The following is a 21,834-nucleotide window of genomic DNA, read 5'->3' on the forward strand; positions in this document are numbered from 1 at the left end:
GCAATTGATTTGACACTTCAAGGGCCATTCACAGGTGTGAGCTAGAAGCTGAGAACTAACCTCCCCATGAGTTTTCTGTTTCAGAACTTAAGAGAAAAAAAATCTAGTCACCCTGCATTCCAAGGGCAGGGAAGTTGGGGCCGGAGGGCGCGGAATGAATCCCGACTAGCCCCATCTCTGTTCGGTTCCCTGGGGCCGGGCAAATCCCGGCTCCCAGCGGAACCTCCGGGTACTCTGCGTGCGGGGGTGTTGAGGCAGAGGCAGCTTTCGCCTGGTGGCCGGGGCGCTTGGCGGTGGAGCGGCACCGTGGCCGGGAGCGGGACGGCTGCGAACGCCCGCGGGCCTGTCATCCGGTGGGAGAAGCCAGCGGCGAGACCACAGGCCTGGACGAGGCTGCGGCTCGGCCCCCTGCTCCGGAGCGGGCCACAAGCGCCTCGGTCCGTGTGGTGGCGGAGCTCCACCCCGCGGAGGAACCTCCGAGTCAGTGGCAGGGCGTCTCTCCTGGCGGAGCCGCCCAAACTATCACGGCGGAGCGCGCCCGGGAGACTCCCGGAGAAGCTTCCGCCTCGCTCTGGGGCCGCGGGCAGTGAGTTCCGCCTCAGTAACGGACATATGATGCTTCCCAGCATGCCCTGGGCGGGCGGGGGCCTTTCGGCCACCGTGGCGTTGGTTGCCATGGTGCCGTAACGGGTCTGCGGAATGTCGCTGGCCGCGCTGCCGCTATCTCCCGCGCGGGTGTTCGCGGAGCTTTTAGCCCCGCCGCTCGGGGGCCGCGGGCGGGAGAGCGAGCCGGTGCCGGGGCTCCCCGGCGGTCGCAGCGCCCCAGTGCCGCCAGGGCGGGAGGTTCATGTGAGCGGCAGCGCAGAGCTGCGTGCGGCCCCGGACCGGGCGCGGGTCTCCATCCGGCTGGGGAGCAGGAAGGGGGAGGCCGGGGAGGCGCGGAGCAGCGTGAGCCGGCGGCTGGAGTACATCGCGCAGAGCGCCCGGCAGCGCGGGGTGCAGGTGAGAGCGGCTCGGCCCGGAGCTGTAAACTCCAACCCCCTCCCCGCCGCGCTCCTCACTTCCAGCCCCAAACCTTAAATCTCAGCCCCTCGGAGTGCCCCTCCCTAAACCCCACCGTCATTCCCCCCCCTCCGGAGTCCCCAGCCTTAAAGCCGCCACTGGCCCCGCCCTCTAACCCCCAACCCCCATCCGAGAGAGTTCAGCTCTAATCCTCCTCCACCCCAAGCCCTAAACCCCACTGAGCGCCCATGCCAGCACCTACGGTTGCCAATTTAGTAATCGCACAAAACCCAGTACCCTTGTCGGGCCCCTTCTCTGAGGCCCCGCCTCCCGCTCACTCCATCCCCCCTTCCTCTGTTACTCGCTCTTCCCCCAGCCTCATTCACCTTCACCTGGCTGCGGCATGGGGTGGGGCTCCTGGAGGGGGTGAGGGCTGTGGCGGGTGGTGCGGGCTCTGGGGTGGGCTGGGGGAAGGGGAGTTCAGGGTGAGAGATGGGGCTCCGGGCTGGGGCTGAGGGGTTTGGAGTGCAGGAGGAGATGTTGGGGTGTGGGCTCTGGCTCAGGGTATGGGCTCTGGGGTGGGGCTTGGGATGAGGGATTTGGGGGGGGGTTCAGGGCTGGGGCAGTGGGTGGGGAGTGGGAGGGGGTTTGGGGTGTGGGCTCTGTCTGGGCAGCACTTATCTCAGGCGACTCCTGGAAGCGGACAGCATGCCCAGCTCTTAGGCGGAGGGGCAAGGGGGCTCTGTGTGCTGTCCGCAGACACTGCCCCCAGTCAATGGGAGCCATGGAGCCAGCGCTTGGGGTGAGGCCAGTGCATGGAGCCCCAGTGGCCACCCCTGTGTCTAGGAGCCGTGCGGAGCCAGGGCAGGCAGGGAGCCGACCTTAGCCTCGCTGTGCCACTGACTGGACTTTTAGTAGACCGGTCAGCAGTGCTGAACAGAGCCGCCAGGGTCCCGTTTTGACCAGGCATTCCAGTTGAAAACTGGAAGCCGGGCAACACTACCTAAATCCCAACACCCTCCCCTCCCTCAGAGTGCTGAGCTCTGTACCCCACCACCTGCTCACTTCCCCTGGGGCACCCAGTTGATATCAGTGGTTGTATGATCTTTCCATTGACTTCATGTTCCTTTAATATACTCTTTACAAAAACAACAGCAATGACAACAAGCAGAGTTGGTGAGGGATTGCAAACAGTGCAGTGATTGGAGTATGTGTTACTGACCTGGAGGAGACCTACACATTCATTAAATGCCAAAATTGAGCTATAAATCAGAGATTTGTCTATATTCAATCCAACAAGGGATCACTGATTTTATTGTCCCATTGTTCATTACAGTTAGATGTAACAAAATGTTCTAAGAGCCCCATGAGGTGCAGCACTGTTTGTTCCACTGTAGGACATTTCACTGGCATTGTTGATGTGTGGAGAGTTGGGTGAGACATGTCTTCTTAAATTCTCAAACAAAAACTAAGCCAGCACTTTGCTGCATTTAAAACATTTTATTTTTAATCCTTACATTCATTTCTTCAAGGCTTTTTATTTTTGGCATTTTATTTCAAAATCAATAACACAAACTTACCACAAACTGGAAGTGTGTATATAGGGGGTTATAGATATGAAGGGTAATTTTGACAGCTCTTTAATTTATATCTCCTTTTTTCTGGCTAGGACTTAGAAATCTCCTGTGAAGGAGCTTCTTTGCACAGTGAGCACTGCTTTGTGGAAGATTTAGAAGGAAATTTGCCTTTAAATGCAGCTCACAAACTTATGAAAATTTGCACATCCATGTCAAAGTTTTACTTGCCCATACTCATTTTCATGGTGTGGGTAATATTTTGCAAGGCTGCCTTAAGGATCTCTATCTAAGCCAATCCTGTCTTAATATCTGTGCTTTTCTTTCTCTCCTGTGAAGTAGTTGCTGCTTTCTTTGCTGAGTAGGAGGATTATGCAGCCTTCCTTTACATTCACCTCATTCTCATTGTGCACTAATAGATATTCTGCTGCATTGTGTTAGCAACAGAGTGTGTAGCTAATACGTTAAGAGCGGCACTAACACTTTGCTTGCTGGCCCCTGTCCAGTCTGCAGCGCTAATTTGTTCCCTTGCAGCAACAGAGCATGGCACTCCCTTCTCTCTTCTTCCCAAAACCCTGCCTATGGTTCTGACCCACTCACAAAACAAATGGGCTAAAACAGGGAGTTATACCTCTAAATTCTTTCAGAGAAGAGGTAGCGCCGTGATTAAAATTTTACAGAGGAATGATGACAATGATTGTGCTTTCTCTACAGGGAAAGTGAACTGGTTGTGGGAGTTGTACCTCTCTAGTGCAGACAGACCAGGGATCTTCCACCACAGGCTAGGACACATTAATCTGGTACTTTTCTCATTGATATTTATGTTAGCAAAATATAGCAGGAAGCAAAACATGAGACACTGCCACTAAATCACTTATATACATTCCCCAAAGAAGAACTCACTTTACCCCTAGATTGCTGGAAGGAATCTAGCCCAGGTGGATTGCATCTAATAGCTGTTCTGTGACTTATGTATATTAAGTTGGTTATCAGTCAACTTTCTAGTAGTGAGAGATCCATGTCATAATCACAACTTGTTGCTATTCTCATCTGAGAAGCCAAAGACTGAAAATGAATGGAAGCGGAATTGTCTTTCTGCCCCTAGAAGCTGACTCTTCAAATTAGGGATGAGGCAGATGGTGACAGAGGAAGCTTGTGCTGCTGCCTGTGCTATTCAGTACTTATATGGATAAGCAGAAGATTGTAGGTTTCCAGCATTCAGCCGTCTGTGGCTTCTAAGTGTGAATATAGTGCTCACATTTGGGGTAAAAAATGCTTCACACTTATTCACTCCAGCAAGATATTTCTAATCCTATTAAGATATATGCAGCTGGCACATGATTCATACAGACAGGACTCCAGTTAGACTCCAGATTGTTCATAGTTCTGTTTCTCTTGCTATGGTGTGGCTACTTATATTAAAATCCATCTGGGGAATCTCCCCGCATTGACCCTCTCTATACACTGCTTACACAGAATGAATAGTCTTACCCAAAAATATTCAGTGAGTTACAACATCTGTCAAAAGAAAAGGAGTACTTGTGGCACCTTAGAGACTAACAAATTTATGTTCCTTACCAAGAAAGTTTTTCTATTGAAAATGCCTTTTACCTCCAAACTTTTGTGGGTTAATTATTAATCCAGGTAAGCTGCTTCAAGAGGTTACAGCCACACTGGTGGGCTTTTCAAATATGGATGGCATTTTTGAGTAAGTACAGGGCTGGGCCATGAGGAAGCTTTGAAGTCATATTTGCACAAACCCAGTTTCAAAACAGAGTCTTATACATTATTTGGGAGGTGGCTGCAGCTTTAGCTCCAAAAGAATAATCTGAAAGCAAACAACTTTATCCAAGGGCTTATAGTGTTTTCGGCAACTACACCATTATGAAATCTGCTGAAGTCTCAAAATCCAGTGGATGAACGCTTGGTGTGGTTTGGTTTTTTCATGCACAGGTTCTTTATTATTGGGAAGCCCTTGACTCCTGGTTTCATTCCTACACCAAAAATAACCACCATAGTAAATTGTCCAACCATCTCATATTTTATTGCTAGGTACAACTAAATAGTTCTTTTAAAAAATGTGGGAAGACCACGAAAAAATGACTCATGGAAGCCTAGCTTGTGGTGACCAAGTTGTGAATAACTGACTTCCAGCCTTGCCACTATGGTAATTCAAAATAGGATGACACAAAGTGCTAGAACACCTCCATGAATGACATGGAAGATGGATGCAAATTAAAGTAAGATACTACTCAAATAGGAGGTGTTGCAAACACCAATGACGCCTGCAAAATTTTTTACAAAATGAAGTCTGACCTGGACCAAACCAAGCTATATATCTTGGGAAAACCAGTCTGAAATAAATTTAAAGAAATTGTGTCTTAGAAAGTAATGCTGATGAGAACTCGGAGTGAGGGTAGACTGCCACTGAGATCTGAACATTCAGTGTGATACACTCGTAAAAAATGCCAATACAGTTTTGGACTGCAGGTGTAGACACATCAGATCATGGAAAAGGGAAGTGTTACTTCTCCCATATACTTACTGGAAAGTCCACCAACTACCACATTCAGTTCTGGGTACCTCAATACCAGTAAGGTAACAGGGTCAAGGCAACTTACAGAAGAGCAACCTGAAGTCCCACTGTTTTTTGTTGTTTGTTTTTTCTTCCTGAAGCTATTTCCTGTGGTATAAGTTGTATTGCATTATTTTACTCTGTTTCAAATCACTCCAACACTGGGACTTCTTCCATTTGCATTGTAGATTATTCTACCATCTAACAACTCTCACTACTAGCAATTTGTACTTTGCTGATTTTTATCTCATTACTTCTAATTAATACCAATACCAAGCAAACAGAATGTTGGGAATCATCAAGAAAGGGATAGATAATAAAACAGAAAATATCATATTGCCTCTATATAAATCCATGGTATGCCCACACCTTGAATACTGCGTGCAGATGTGGTCGCCCCATCTCAAAAAAGATGTATTGAAATTGGAAAAGGTTCAGAAAAGGGCAACAAAAATGATTAGGGGTATAGAACGGCTTCCGTATGAGGAGAGATTAATAAGACTGGGACTTCTCAGGTTGGAAAAGAGGCGACTAAGGGGGGATATGATAGAGGTCTGTAAAATCATGAGTGGTATAGAGAAAGTAAATAAAGTGTTATTTATTCCTTCTCATAATACAAGAACAAGGGGCCACCAAACAAAATTAATAGGTAGCAGGTTTAAATCAAACACAAGAAAGTATTTTTTCATGCAATGCACTTTCAACCTCTGGAACTCCTTGCCAGAGGGTGTTGTGAAGGCTAATACTATAACAGGGTTCAAAAGGGAGCTAGATAGATTCATGAAAGATAGGTCCATCAATGGCTATTAGCCAGGATGGGCAGGAATGGTGTCCCTAGCCTCTGTTTGCCAGAAGCTGGGATTGGATGACAGGGCATGGATCACTTGATGATAACCTTTCTGTTCATTCCCTTTGGGGCACCTGCCATTGGCCACTGTCAGAGGACAGGATACTGGGCTTGATGGACCTTTGGTCTGACCCAGTATGGCCGTTCTTATGTTCATTATGACCACACTAAAATTAATATCCTTTCCTGGTGTTTATACCCTTCCAATCTTTGTAAAGATATCTAAGCCGTCATGGGAATCACTAAACCAACCTATAAATATTTACACTTTTTGTTAATCCATATCACAATTCCCCTTAATCATTTTTTTGTTGTATTAGGGAGTTGGGCTAGATCAGTACAGCACAACCTTTGCAGCAACAAGAGCTGCATTAGCAGTTTGCGAGGAAGCCTGAGGGCTGCACCTAATTTCCATATATATTTACATAGGATTTTAAATCAGAAATAAACTACACCGTAGCATTTATTTATAGAGTGCTGTAACTGTACACAGCACTTCACAAAGCACAGAATCTGCTTTGAGGGCTTATAGAGAAGTAAATTGTTCGGGGAAATAGTCTTTTACTTAGCCAGTAAGGCCCCTGCCACCCCCCCCCCCCCCGTTTTTTTTTTTTCACACACATTGCAGCTGGCAGTTAATAGTGGCCACATTGCTAAAAATAAGCAGTGACTTTTGTAGTGGTAGCATGAAGATTCAGGATCAGAAGCTGTTTAAAAAGCAAAACAAAACCCAGAAATTACATCCTACTTGAATTCTGGTTTAGACATTAATGTGAAAAGCAGTTAAAGGTTTGTTCTAACAACAACATTTATTCACATATATTTGTTAAATAAGTATACACTGAAGGCTGGACAAGACACCACCTTTACTAGGGAACCATATTCCCTAAGAAATCCCAAAGTATTCTCAAATCTGTTGAGTCTAATTCTGCTCCACCTCTATTAAAATACACCTGTTAAGCAAGTAAGCTTTTGTTGATCTCTTGAGTTTGCTAAAGACAGGTTTCATACTACTAAGGTAAGACAGACTTCTTTACATTTGACTTGTATGCTGCCAATATTATAAGCCCCATGCAAGATGCCATCACAAGGTGGGTGAGGGAGAAGGAGGGGTTGGAGCACAAATACCATTTGTAATTGCAGTATGCTTTGAATACCAGTTGACTTTATCTAGGTATTTATGGCCTTCAATTCCAGATTATCTGTCCAAGGTCATATTTTAATTAGTTGGGGTTCTTGAGAGGTGTTAGAATACACTATTTTCCATGAGTACATAGATGGGACCTCATCACCACAACAAAACAAAACAAAAAACGTATGCCAAGGAGGAGAAAAAATAAACATAGAATTAAAAAGTAGAGCGAACTTTTCCTGTGCTATTTTCGTTTGTCCTTCTATATAATGTTTATCATAGTGCAAAGTTACATTGTGTACATTTCTCCAAAGATTTTTAAAAGGCAGTTGCACCTGAGATGTTAATTGGTAATTTACAAATGTGCATAATGGTATAGCCAATTGCTACTGTATATTAAAAACATACATTTTCAAACTAAGTTTTTTCTCCCAACTGTGACCTCTGTCTTACCTTCATGCTGAGTAAAATGGGTTGTTTCCTTTTCAGTAAGAACCAAAGTAGAGTAGAGCAAAACTTATTGACTACCTTCAGACATTTCCTTTTTCATAATTGGTTGCTCTTCACATTGGCTTGAGCTTTCACATTTTGTTTTAGGTTGTTTTTCCATGTTCAGGAAGGAAGGAGTGGTCATTCATTTTAGCATCTATGGTGCAACCAGCAGTGGCTGTAAAGTGCTACTCCTCACAGAAGAAAATGTACAAACAACATAGGCTTACTTACTGTATGTTCCATTCTAATCATCCAGTGAAGTGGGCTGTAGCCTACGAAAGCTTATGCTCTAATAAATTTGTTAGTCTCCAAGGTGCCACAAGTACTCCTGTTGTTTTTTGCAGATACAGACTAACATGGCTGCTACTCTGAAAACAGACTTATGGTGGTAGCATATTTTGTAGGATTTTCATGCTTTGAGAGTAGGGGAAAATGGAAAAGCAGAGAAGGACATAGCACCACCATGTAAGCCTTAGACTTATAGCTCTTTAGGACAGGAACAATCTTTTCATTTTGTTTATACAGTGTCTAGTACAGGGGTTGGCAACCTTGGGCATGCGGCATCAGGGTAATCCGCTGGTGGGCTGCGAGACATTTTATTTACATTGACCATCCATAGGCACAGCCCCGCTGCAGCTCCCAGTGGCTGCGGTTCTCTGTTCCCAGCCAATGGGAGCTGCGGGAAGCAGCTGCCAGCATGTCCCTGCGGCCCACCGCTTCCCGCAGCTCCCATTGGCTGGGAACAGCGAACTGTAGCCACTGGGAGCTGTGGGGGGCGCGTGCCTGCGGATGATCAATGTAAACAAAATGTCTCACGGTCCGCCAGCGGATTATCCTGTTGGGCTGCGTGCCGAATATTGCCGACCGCTGGTCTAACACAATGGGATTCTTTTCCATGACTGAGATTCCTACGTGCTATTGCAAAACAAATAAAAATGACCTTTTTCTGGAACAGCGGTGTTTTATTTCAGTAACACTACAAAAATACATTGGGTGAGCAAATTACATGTGTGGTTCTTTTGAGAATAGGTTTATGGACTGATGGAGTGGATGAGATAACATGTCTTGCATGTGATATATTATTAATTCTAAACTGGAAAATTATCCTACCATGAACCATTTCTTGCCCACTGAAACTTAGAAAATGGAACAGACTGTTGCACAAGTTCTAAGAACATGGCATCAAATGTAAAGCTCATCTTAAAGTATTGCTAAAACTAATTTTTTATGGGGCTAGTGTGATTGAATTGATAGCTCCTCAAGAAGAAAAAAAAAATTTACAGCAGACGTAAAAGCAGTTAAAAATAAACCAAAAAACCTTTTCCTTTTCAGCTAGTCAGTCATAATTTTAATTAAGAATTCCACTAACATCCATCCTTCCCTCACCTTCCTTTCTGTCAAGAAAGATCATCATAAACAGGAGCAAAAAATCTCCATGGGAAGATTATTGTAAAAGTTAATAATAATAGAGCAGACATTTCTTCCACTAATCTTCATCTGGAATTGATTATTGCTGAAAACTGTTAATTTCAAATCTGGAGGGTGATGGAATAAAAATTAACTTCCTGTGGAATATTACCAAAAGAGATAGTGCACACAAAATGTCTTACCATCATTTATGTTGTAGTAGGACCCAAAACCACAAGATGGCAGTGTCCTTAAATACATGTGCAGCACATATAAAGTATCAAATAAGACAATTGTACTTCAATCTGTGAGGAGAGAGGATAGGCTTAAAACATTTTGAATGGGGTTGGGGGACATTTTCCTTCTCCATATTCAGATTACCAAGCCATCTGTTCATTATTAGTCATGTCAGCATGGTTATTTCTATAAAAGAAAAGGAGTACTTGTGGAACCTTAGAGACTAATCAATTTATTTGAGCATAAGCTTTCGTGAGCTACAGCTCACTTCATCGGATGCATACTGTGGAAAATACAGAAGATGTTTATATACATACAAACCATGAAAAAATGGGTGTTTACCACTACAAAAGGTTCTCTCTCCCCCACCCCACTCTCCTGCTGGTAATAGCTTATCTAAAGTGATCACTCTCCTTACAATGTGTATGATAATCATGGTGGGCCATTTCCAGCGCAAATCCAGAGTTTAACAAGCACGTCTGAGGAACAGTGGAGGGGTGGGAGGAAGGAATAAACAAGGGGAAATAGGTTACCTTGCATAATGACTTAGCCACTCCCAGTCTCTATTCAAGCCTAAGTTAATTGTATCCAATTCGAAAATGAATTCCAATTCAACAGTCTCTCGCTGGAGTCTGGTTTTTAAGTTTTTCTGTTGTAATATCGCAACTTTCATGTCTGTAATCGCGTGTAATCAGAGAGATTGAAGTGTTCTCTGACTGGTTTATGAATGTTATAATTCTTGACATCTGATTTGTGTCCATTTATTCTTTTACGTAGAGACTGTCCAGTTTGACCAATGTACATGGCAGAGGGGCATTGCTGGCACGAGGGCATATATCACATTGGTAGATGTGCAGGTGAACGAGCCTCTGATAGTGTGGCTGATGTTATTAGGCCCTGTGATGGTGTCCCCTGAATAGATATGTGGGCACAGTTGGCAACGGGCTTTGTTGCAAGGATAGGTTCCTGGGTTAGTGGTTCTGTTGTGTGGTATGTGGTTGCTGGTGAGTATTCGCTTCAGGTTGGGGGGCTATCTGTAGGCAAGGACTGGCCTGTCTCCCAAGATTTGTGAGAGTGTTGGGTCATCCTTCAGGATAGGTTGATCCTACAGACAGCCCCCGAACCTGAACCACCTCACCCCGCCCCCCCCCGTTCCTCAGACGTTCTTGTTAAACCCTGGATTTGTGCTGGAAATGGCCCACCTTGATTATCATACACATTGTAAGGAGAGTGATCACTTTAGATAAGCTATTACCAACAGGAGAGTGGGGTAGGGGGAGAGAAAACCTTTTGTAGTGGTAAACACCCATTTTTTCATGGTTTGTATGTATATAAACATCTTCTGTATTTTCCACAGTATGCATCTGATGAAGTGAGCTGTAGCTCACGAAAGCTTATGCTCAGATAAATTGGTTAGTCTCTAAGGTGCCACAAGTAGTCCTTTTCTTTTTGAGAATACAGACTAACACGGCTGTTACTCTGAAACCGGTTATTTCTATGTAATGTTTGAGGGAGGTTGGGAGAAGAGTGAAAAAGGGTTTTCTATGAAGGTCCAAATAAATCGACTACATTTGCCAACTGAAATTAAAAATATTGTAGGATTTGTTTTTAAAAAAAATCTTGAATTTATTTTGTAAAACAAGTAAATTTTTAGAGTTGGATTGACTCAAGTTCTCTATCCACCCCACAGGCAGCCACCCTGTTAATGTACCTCAACCCTGTTCTGGCAAGGATGTTTCTGTCTGAGAAGTACAATTTGGTCACTGTGGTCAAATCATCCCTTTGCCTTAACTGAAGAGACTGCCAAAAAGTTAACTGCAATGGAGAGTTTTCTATTGGGAATTGTACTGAGATTTCCAAACTCATTTTTTATAGGAAAGCTGGTTATCGATAAATGTCATGAAATGCCAATTTCACCATATACATACAAAACAATGAAAAAATATTTCAGTTGATGATAATAAAACCTACAAATAGGCAGGGTAAGAAAAATGCTGCTTGAGAACTTAGAGTTTAATTTCAGGATAGTTACTTTGTAGATTGTCACAATTTGTGTTTTAACAGTTCTAAAACTTTAACTTGTTGAATCTCAACGTCTGTCATTAAATAATTGACAATCCCACCCATAATTTTGTGTAACTGAAAATTTAAACTGATAAAAATGCTTTAAAATAAATATTTTGGTATTCTCAATTATATATATAAAAAAAGAATTTTGCCGAGCCTACTTTTAAGCCATCGAACGATGGTAATTTATGGAGCTGACTCAAACTGGTAACTTGAAACGCTTGTCAGTACATAGTGCCATAGATGGGTGCGTGCTACCTTATGTGTGCCTGACTCAAGGAATACATTGACACAAACTTCTTTTTTGAATGAGTAAGGGAAGTAGATAAATAGTGGAGAGGAGTGCTGCTCTTTTCCACTCAAGGTGGAATTCAGTACAGTTTAAATGGAAAATCTGCTTATCTCCATTACCAAATCCCTGAGCCATCCACACTTTAGAGTTTTAGAAAGATTTAAATTCTTTTACAATTCTTGATTTGTTATAAATTAAACTTTTTATTGTGATGCAGTTATTTTATAAAGGAGTGATTGTAATGTGTCAATTCAGAATGAAGTGGGGGCAGGGAAAGCGGAAGAAGAGATGCTGAATGGAAGTTTGTGATCTCAAAAAGAAAAATGCGGGCATGTGTTTTGAAGCAATCACTCTGGAAATCTATGTAAATTATGTATTTTTAAAAAGATAGAACATCCTTCTCTTTTCTAACAACCATTTTCTCTGAAGCATCCTGAGTTTTTTCCCTTTTAAATGATGAAGCTGAATAATTTAGAGGCTCTGTAGAATGAAGGAGTGGATCTGATACGAGACAAGCAGCAAACCACTGCAATGTTCAAGTGTAACTAGAATCTCTATGTATTTTATTTATATAGTGTTTCTCATGCAACTATTCCTAGTGCTTTGTGTGATCATCACTGTGAATAATACAGCTGCTGTTGGGGCAAAGACTATTGAAAGGGTTACTCCAAACAGCAAAAAAACCACTGCTCAATCATTATTTAAGTCACCTATTCACTACAAGCTGCTGCTTTTGAAATCTAGAATAGGGGTTTGGAAAGCACTTTTCACACACTAGTTCTCTTTAAACTCATTGTTTTGTAAGTCAGATGGAGTGTTATGTAGTGATACACAGCTTTGACTAATTGCCACTTATTAAAGGATTAGACTCTTATTAAAGAAAGAATCGTCCAAAAGACTAGACTTATTATTACTTTTCAAAAGAAACTTGCAATCTTTAACTTCTATCTGGATTCTAACTGAAGGGAGTGGTGTAGCAAATTTCGCACGTGTGTTTCTGAGCTACCATTAACATGCCAATGGGGAAAGTTAGAATACCATGTGGCATATGAACACAAATTCTTAATTGCTGTGGTTAAAAATTATACTCTTGTACTTTGTTTCAGGAAGAAAATGTGACTGTGACAAAGGATTTTAGGAGAGTAGAAAACGCTTATCAAATGGAAGCAGAGGTATGTATTAATCATAGCAAGAGGAATAACCGTGCACCTAGACATAATGAGTTTGTAGGTTTAGTCTTTTCTCCTCAAAACTAGGAAGGGACAGTTACATACAGTACAGCACTGAGACTTTCCTAAAAGAGCCAGTATGAAGTAGTAAAATTAAAAAGGCACCCCACAGAATTTTGCAAGAAGTAAGCTAGGTTCTGGGGTGATAGAGCAAGATTTTCTTCATTCTTTGCTGTAGAGTGGAGCCCGTTCACCCCATGATAATGGGGAGGCTATATTACATACGCTGGATGTTAGGAGAGCCTTGGCCTTCTATTTGGTTGGGATGAAGGCCTTTAGGAAATCTCCCAAGCTCTTCCTATCAATTGCAGAAAGATCAAAAGGCACAGCGATATCAGCTCTGAGGCTCTCTAATTGGGTCTCGAGCTGTATTAGCTACTGCTATCATGCTCGTAATTTGGTACCTCCACCTGGAATCTTACATTCCACGAGGTCGGTTTCCACCTTGGTCGCCTGAATTAAAGACATTCCTATTCTGGAAATCTGCAGGGCAGCAACCTGGGTGTCTGCTCATACTTTTGCAGAACACTATCTGATTACTAGAGACGCCACTTTTGTTGCCCTCTTTGGCTCCACAGTATTGTAATCCATAACGGATTTGACTCCAAAGTCCCAACCCTCCATCGAGGATACTGCTTGGGAGTCACCTATAGTGGAGCACCTATAGGGACACTACTCGAAGTAATTACTCACCTTGTGAAGTGTAACAATGGTTCTCCACAACCAACCCACCCTCCGTCTACTTCAGAATTCTCAGTAGGGGCTCTGCAGTAGAGAAGGAACTGAGGATGGTTCACCTGCACATTGCTAATTAGCCTCGCGGCAGAGCACAAGGGAGGGAGGAGAGTGCATGTCTGGACCAAACAGACACTGCTACCAAAGATCTCCAATCAGAGGCACAGGGTGCAGACACACCTACAGTGGAGCACATAGAGAGACACACATCTTGAAGAACCATCGTTACTGCACAAGGTGAATAACTTTCTCTTACGTGAGTAATCCCGCTGACACCAAGGTGACTATTCATGTGAATAGAGCTTTGCATGACTAGGCCCTTACCAAGCAGGAAGTGCTGTACTGGGAGTCAATCCAGCTAAGGAAAAACACCATCTTTTTTGGTCTATGAATCTTTGCAATACAGCATGCTAATTAGACCACTATCCAATAGCTTGATAATGTGTTTTGTGGAGGGGGCCTGGAAGTTTGCATCACTGATAGTTACTTGCAACTCCGTAGTTGAAGCACAGTTCTATTTTGCACTTTAGAGAGCCTCTTTGGTTTGTATGAAGAACATAGCTTATCCACCTCAAACTAACAGCACTGAGTAGAGAAGAATGTTGAGAATTACACTTATTTGTTTTTAGGAGTTAAAATTAAACTGGGTCCTTTAAGAAATATGTCAGTATTTTGCCTTGGTCCTGAATTATTTTAATTGAATAGTGCAGATGCTTTAAACTTCCCCTGTAGTTGGAAGTAATTGAAGTCTTGTGGATGGGCTATATTTGAAAAATTAAGGTAAGCTATTAATGAGGCATCAAACTGTTTTTATATAGACTACAGCAAGACTTAGTCGGGGGGAGGGAGGGAGGGAGTGGATGGATAGCTCAGTGGTTTGAGCATTGGCCTGCTAAACCCAGGGTTGTGAGTTCAATCCTTGAGGGAGCTATTTAGGGATTGGGGCAAAAATTGGGAATTGGTCCTGCTTTGAGCAGGGGGTTGGACTAGATGACCTCCTGAGGTCCCTTCCAACCCTGATATTCTATGATTAGGTCAACACCTGAACTAATTCTAAAATAGAGTCATATTGATAAAGAGAACTCAACCAATCGCCAGTTTTTCTGTACCATTTTCTGCAACCCACCATCTCCCGCAGTTCTGCTAAGCATGGGACTGCTCTCCTCGCTGCCATTTCCTGAGAGGGTTCAGAGCAGCAGCACAGCTTGTGCTGGCTAACCCTCCTCCTTCCCTGATATCCTGCGTCTGCCGCAGCAGTTTGCTAAACTCACATCCTTTAAAGTTACTGTTCAGGTCAGGGTGGGCAAACTTTTTGGCCTGAGAAATAGTATGGGAGGCTGGGTACCTCCACAAACAGCCTGGCCCCTGCCCTCTCCCACTTCTTGCCCCTTGACTGCCCCCCTGAGAACCCCTGACCCATCCAACCCCCCCCTGCTCCTTGTCCCCTGACTACCCCCTCCTGGGACCTCCCCGCCCCTAACCACCCCCCCCCCCGGACCCCACTCCCTATCCAACCCCCCCCCGCTCCCTGACCCCTAACTGCCCTGACCCCTATCTACACCCCCGCCCCCTGACAGGCCCCCCGGAACCCCCGACCCATCCAACCGCCCCCGCTCCTTGTCCCCTGACCGCTCCCTCCCGAGGCCCCCATCCCTAACTGCATCTGAGCAGGACTCAGGGAAAATGTAGCAAAATATTTTCCCCCAAAAAAGTTTGAGGCCATGTGCAAAAGATTGTGTCCACAATATTTATCCAACCTCAGCAAGCTCCTGAGCACAAGCCTCGAAGTAAATACCTCCCCTCAAAATCCTCCCTCAAGGTTCTGATTCCCCTGCACTTCTTTTTTGGAGGCATGATTAGAGAGAAGTGAAAAATTCAGCAGGGGTAAGACCATTAACATATATGACCTTAGATTTTCACAAACTCCAAAAGCCTAAAAGTTCTATTTCTGAGGTTCCAAAAGTAGATACTGCAATAGCATCCTTAACAAGATATATGATTATTCTGGCTGATGGGGAATTCTTTCCTAAGGACCCCACAGATAGCGAAGTGGAGGCCACCCACACTCTGGCAAGTCAAGTATAATTAGGCAGGCCAAAAAACAACTTGAAAAGCAACTAGCAAAAGACAAAAAAATAACAGCAAAAATTTTATTAAGTGCTTCAGAAGCAGGAAGCCTATCTAAGGACTTGTCTACACTGGCAATTTACAGCACGGCAACTTTCTTGCTCGGGGTGTGAAAAAACACCCCTCTGAGTGCAGCAAGTTTCAGCGCTGTAAAGCGCCAGTGTTGACAGTGCACCAGCGCTGGTGGAAGTGGTTTTTTTAGAGCGCCGGGAGAGCTCTCCCCCAGAGCTCTGCCGCGACCACACAAGCCACGTTAAAGCGCTGCTGCAGCAGCCCTTTTACGTTGCCAGTGTAGACAAGCCCATATAATCAGTGAGGCCTCTGGATGATCAAAGTGCTAAAGAAGTCCTTAAGCAAGACAAGACTGATACGGAGAAGCTAAATGAATTCTTTGTATCTGTCTTCACTGCAGAGGATGTGAGGGAGATTCCCACACCTGAGCCATTCTTTTTAGGTGACAGATGTAAAGAACTGTCCCAGATTGAGGTGTTGATAGAGGAGGTTTTGGAACAAATTGATAAATTAAACAGTAATAAGTCACCAGGACCAGATGGAACTCAAATATGAAATTATAAAACTACTAATGTGGTATGTAACCTATTCAATGTTGATAAATGCAAAGTAATGCACATTGGAAAACATAATCCCAACTATACATATAAAATGATGGGGTTTAAATTAGCTGTTACCACTCAAGAAAGAGATCTTGGAATCATTGTGGATAGTTCTCTGAAAACATCCACTCGATGTGCAGCAGCAGTGAAAAAAGCGAACAGAATGTTGGGAATCATTAAGAAAGGGATAGATAATACAGAAAATATCATATTGCCTCTGTATAAATCCATGGTATGCCCACATCTTGAATACTATATGCAGATGTGGTCACCCCATCTCAAAAAAGATATACTGGAATTGGAAAAGGTTCAGAAAAGGGCAACAAAAATAATTAGCAGTATGGAACGGCTGCCATATGAGGAGAGATTAATAAGACTGGGACTTTTCAGGTTGGAAAAGAGGCGACTAAGGGGGGATATGATAGAAGTCTATAAAACCATGACTGGTGTGGAGAAAGTAAATAAGGGAGTGTTATTTACTCCTTCTCATCACTCAAGACCTAAGGGTCACCAAATGAAATTAACAGGCAGCAGATTTTAAAACACACAAAAGCAAGTATTTTTTTCACATAATGCAGTTAACCTGTGGAACTCCTTGTCAGAGGATATTGTGGAGGCCAATACTATAACAGTGTTCAAAAAAGAATTAGATAAGTTCATGGAGGATAGGTCCATCAATGGCTATTAGGCAGGATGGACAGGGACCTCCAGACAACAAATTTGAAGCCTTGGTTGAGGGCCTGAGAACCCTGTATCTTTCAACACTGGAGCCATCTACAACTTGCAAAACCCTTGGAGATCGCTTGCTTCCATTCTACCAATCTGGAAAAATATTACAACAGACAGATGGGTATTGGAAATTAACGAGACTGGTTACTCCATCCGCTTAACCTCCAAATCCCCTACCCGCCCTACCTCCCCGTCCCTCTTCAGGGATCCCTCTCATAAACATCTACTGTGAGAAGAGGTAACCCACCTCATACATCTAGGAGCAGTGGAACCCTTATCAACGGAATACAGAGGGAGGGGATTCTATTAACACTACTTTCTCACACACTAAAAACAGGAGGGTGGAAACCCATCCTCAACCTATGGTGACTCAACAAATTTGAAAACACAACGATTCAGAATGGTCACACTAGGCACCATAATTCCAGCACTAGAAAGGGGAGACTGGTTCTCAGCCCTCGATCTCTAGGATGCGTATTTTCATATAACCATCCATCACATCGGCGGTTTCTCTGCTTTGCAATAGGGCAAGATCATTTCCAAGACAAGGTTCTACCCTTCAGCCTATCCACTGCCCCGTGGGTATTTTCAAAGGTCCTAGCTGTTGTAGCTGCCTACCTCCGCAGAAAAGGAATCCTGATATTTCCGTACTTGGATGACTGTCTGCTGAAAGCACCAACATTGCAGACAGTGTTAGAGTCCACCGAACAGGTGATAACTCTATTTACGAGGTTAGGCCTTCAGATAAACATTGAAAAATCCACTCTGACATCAGTACAACAACCGCAGTTTATTGGGGCATACCTCAATTCTCCTGAAGCGATGGCCTCCCTACCAAGAAAATGATTTCTGACTTTACCCAACCTGATCTCCATGATGTGAAACAGTCCACAAGTGTGTGCCAGAACCTGCCTACAACTTCTAGGCCACATGGCTGTCATGACCTTCATCATCAGACACGTGAGGTTACATTTGCAGCGTCTACAAGCCTGGCTCTGGACAAACTATGTCCCACACAGGAACAATATAAACAAGCGCCTCACAGTGCCGCACAAAATAAAAGACTCCCTTCTATAGTGGACACACCCATAAAACATCTGGAGGGGAGTGCCCTTCACACAGAATCCACCAACGCTTACCATCATCATAGATGCATCCCTTCTGGGTTGGGGGGTGCATCTAAACTCACACTCTATCCAGGGCCGGTGGTCCACAGTGGAATCCTGTCTTCATATAAACCTTTTAGAACTACAAGCTGTCCGAAATGCCTGCTCCTACTTCTTACCGATCATCAAAAACAAGACTGTACAGATCCTTACAGACAACATGGCTTGTATGTTTTACATAAACAGACAAGGGGGAGCATGATCACACTCCCTATGCATGGAACCCATGCAACTCTGCCAATGGTGCACCAAGCACAATGTCCATATTACAGCATCGTACCCACCTGGATGCCAGAATACCACACCAGATAGGCTGAGCAGAAACTTCTCTCAGGACCATGAGTAGGAGCTGGATACATGTGTGCTCCTAAACATTTTTTGGAATTGCGGGTTCCCAAAAATAGATCTCTTTGCAACCACACAAAACACCAAATGCCTGCAGTTTTGCTTCAGAGCAGGACTCAGTCCATACTCTCTCAGCAATGCCTTCCTCACCAAATGGAATGCTCCCCTCCTATACGCCTTCCCTCCTACCCCTCTCCTAGCCCAAGTGGTTCACAAAATCAGACAGGACAGATCCAGAGTGATCCTAATAGCCCCCATATGGTCTTGATAAATGTGGTATCCTTATCTTCTACAGATTGCTGTGTGTCCACCACGCACGCTCCCGCTTCAGTCTTGGCTCCTGTCTCAGGACACAGGATGCGTCCTCCATCCAGATCCTCAAAGACTCCAACTCAAAGCGTGGTTACTTCATGGCTCTCGGGATGACAGACATACATAACATTTTGTTAAACAGTCATAGGACAACCACCTGCCTCATGCACATGCATAAATGGAAGAGATTCGGTGCCAATATAAACAGGCTGCAGCTATTTCAGCACCATTACCACTAATACTAGACTGCTTGCTAGAACTAAAACAGTCTGGCCTTTCCATAAGAGTACACCTATCTGCCATCACGGCATTTCACCACAAAGTAGATAGATTCTCTACCTTCGTACACCCACTTACTCAACACTTTCTCAAAGGCCTCTCCAACATCTTCCCAGAAATTCGAAATCCTAACCCACCATGGGATCTCAACCTAGTCCTCCACATCTTCACCGGACCTCCATTTGAGACCATGGCGACATGCTCCCTGCTACACCTTTCCCTAGTGGCCTTTATATCCTCCAGATGGGTGGGAGAACTGGGAACTCTCATCGTTGACCCACCTTACATAATCTTTTTCAAAGATAAAGTATCCCTCAGGCTACACCCCAAGATTCTCCCTAAAGTTGTCTCGTCCTTTCACCTCAACCAACCTATCCACTTAGTGACATTTTTCCCCAAACCCCATGAGGCTGGACAACAGTCCAGACTACACACCTTGGATGTCTGCAGGGCAATAGCCTTCTACATTGAAAGAACAAAATCTTTTCATAAGTCTCCAAAACTGTTCATCTCCATCACTGAACAATCCAAAGAGAACACCATATCCAAACAGCGGCTATCCAAATAGATATTGGACTGCATAAAACTGCGTTATTTCCAGCATGACCAACAACCGCCTACAGGGATTCACACGCATTCTACCAGGGCCTTATCAGCCTCCATAGCCTTTCTTAACAATGTTCCCATCACAGATATCTGTAGGGCTGCAACCTGCAACCCATACATTTACTTAGCTGTATGCTGTACAACAGCACACATCTTCCAATGCCCTGTTCGGACACACTGTAGTTTTATCTGCTACAACTTCAACTCCGAAGCCCCCTCCTTCCACCGGAGGGCAACTGCTCTGAAGTCACCTAAATTGGAGCACCCACAGGGACACCACTCGAAGAAGAGAAAGGTACACACCTTGTGCAGTAACGTAGGTTCTTTGAGATGTGTGTCCCTGTGGGTGCTCCACTACTCTTCCTCCTTCCTTCTACTTTGGAGTTTCACACTAATGATCTGCAGTAGAGAAGGCATGGTGCGGGGGTTGGTTGCACAGCACCAGATAACCACCTGAAGCAGTGCGAGATGGGGATCGCACATGTGCGACCCAACTGGGAACTGCTACCATAAATCTCCAATTACAAGCGCAGGGGCGCACAAACACCTAAAGTGGATCACCCACAGGGACGCACATCTCGAAGAACCTATGTTACTGCACAAGGTAACTTTCTCATCTCATCTCTATCCTGCACAAGTGGGTGTAAAAATGGCTTCTGAACTATCAGAGACTACAAATATACTATAGGAGATAACAAAATGGGCAGAAAAGAACCTCCCTCCTCACAGGTGATTCACATAAAAAGGAAGTTGAATCAGAAAGCAGACTGGCTCAGCCAATGCACAGTCAGCAGAATAGTGCCTGAACCAAGAAGTCTTCAATCTGATCTTAAAGATGCTTGGTTTCCTCTTGGTTGATCTATTTGCAAGTTACAAAAAGACCAGCAGCTGAAATACTTTACCAGGGAATCCCAAGTCCAGGGGAACAGAGTCCTGTCATACAGATGGCCAAGAAAGCTTGTGATATGCATTCCTGCCCTTCCCTCTCATAAGAAAAATAATTTAAAAGATAATGCAGAAAAACAAGTAAAGGAGATGGTGATAATTGTGTATTGGCCAAGGAAGCCCTGGTTCTCTGATCTGATAGATCTGAAACTGCAAATCGCCATTACAGCTGCCACCCTTGACCACGGGACATCCTTGACCATGGCTCTTTCCTCCACCCAGACCCAGACCATCTTCAGCTGAGAGCCTGGTTATTGAAAGGGAAGTGTTAATAGCACTAGGCCTATCTTCCAAAGTGATCAGGACTTTGTATGCGTCCAGGAGAGTCTCCATGATAAAAGCTTATTCCTCCATCTGGATCAAGTTCAGCATTTGGTGCCAGGAGAGCAATGCTAATCCAAGAGATCTGGAACTCCAGCTATCCTGGACTCTTTCAAAGAAGGTATGGATAAAGGTCTTCAGTCCAGCACCATAGCGGGCCAGGTATCTGCCACTGGTAGTATTCTATTCACATGATCCTCAGGTTCTTTGGCACAGAATCCCAAGGTAGTCAGAATCTGTCAGAGCAGTCAAACTGGCAGTCAGACCAGTCTTCCCTAAATGGGTCCCACCACTGGTGTTGAGGGCCCTAGCCACTCACCCTTTCAAGCCTCTGACTTGTATATCAGCATTTTGTCTCTCCATCAAAATCTGTTTTCTGGCTGCCATCATGTTTTCTGGGCAAGTTTCAGATCTGGCAGTCCTATTTATGCAAGCACCCCCGAGTGTTCCATGAAGACAAGAGGGTACTGAGAACTGCAGTTGTTTCTCCCCAGCGCGAAGTCTGCTTTCCATAGCTTGCAGAAGATTATCCTTCCTTCTTTCTGCTCAAAGCCACAGCACCCACCCAAGAAGCTGGGGCACAATTTAGATGTCAGAAAAGCACTGTAAATCTATATCAAGTGCACAGAATCCACAAGGTCAGGCCCTGTTTGCCTTCTTTCACACAAAATGTCAAAGGCTCAGAATCTCCAGGCTGTCTCTTGTTAGGTGGGTCAGACTGTGTATTGTTGAAACTTACAAAAAGGGTCAGGCACTTCTCTTTCGGAAGCTATCCAGGCACACTCCACGAGATCCACGGCA

General features: G+C 44.3%; 1 protein-coding gene across 1 annotated transcript in view; it reads left to right on the forward strand.

Annotated features, from left to right (window-relative positions):
* Nucleotides 1-624: 624 nt before the first annotated feature.
* The window catches only part of IRAK1BP1 (interleukin 1 receptor associated kinase 1 binding protein 1), a 28,203-nt gene continuing 6,993 nt past the window's right edge, over nucleotides 625-21,834 (forward strand). Inside the window, exons 1-2 of the mRNA XM_037894356.2 lie at nucleotides 625-1,002; nucleotides 12,732-12,797. Coding sequence (XP_037750284.1) covers nucleotides 700-1,002; nucleotides 12,732-12,797 — 369 coding nt within the window. The 5' untranslated portion in view covers nucleotides 625-699. The remainder of the gene's footprint in view (nucleotides 1,003-12,731; nucleotides 12,798-21,834) is intronic.

This window comes from Chelonia mydas, chromosome 3 (genome assembly GCF_015237465.2).
Source record: "Chelonia mydas isolate rCheMyd1 chromosome 3, rCheMyd1.pri.v2, whole genome shotgun sequence".
Taxonomy (NCBI): Eukaryota; Metazoa; Chordata; order Testudines; family Cheloniidae; genus Chelonia; species Chelonia mydas.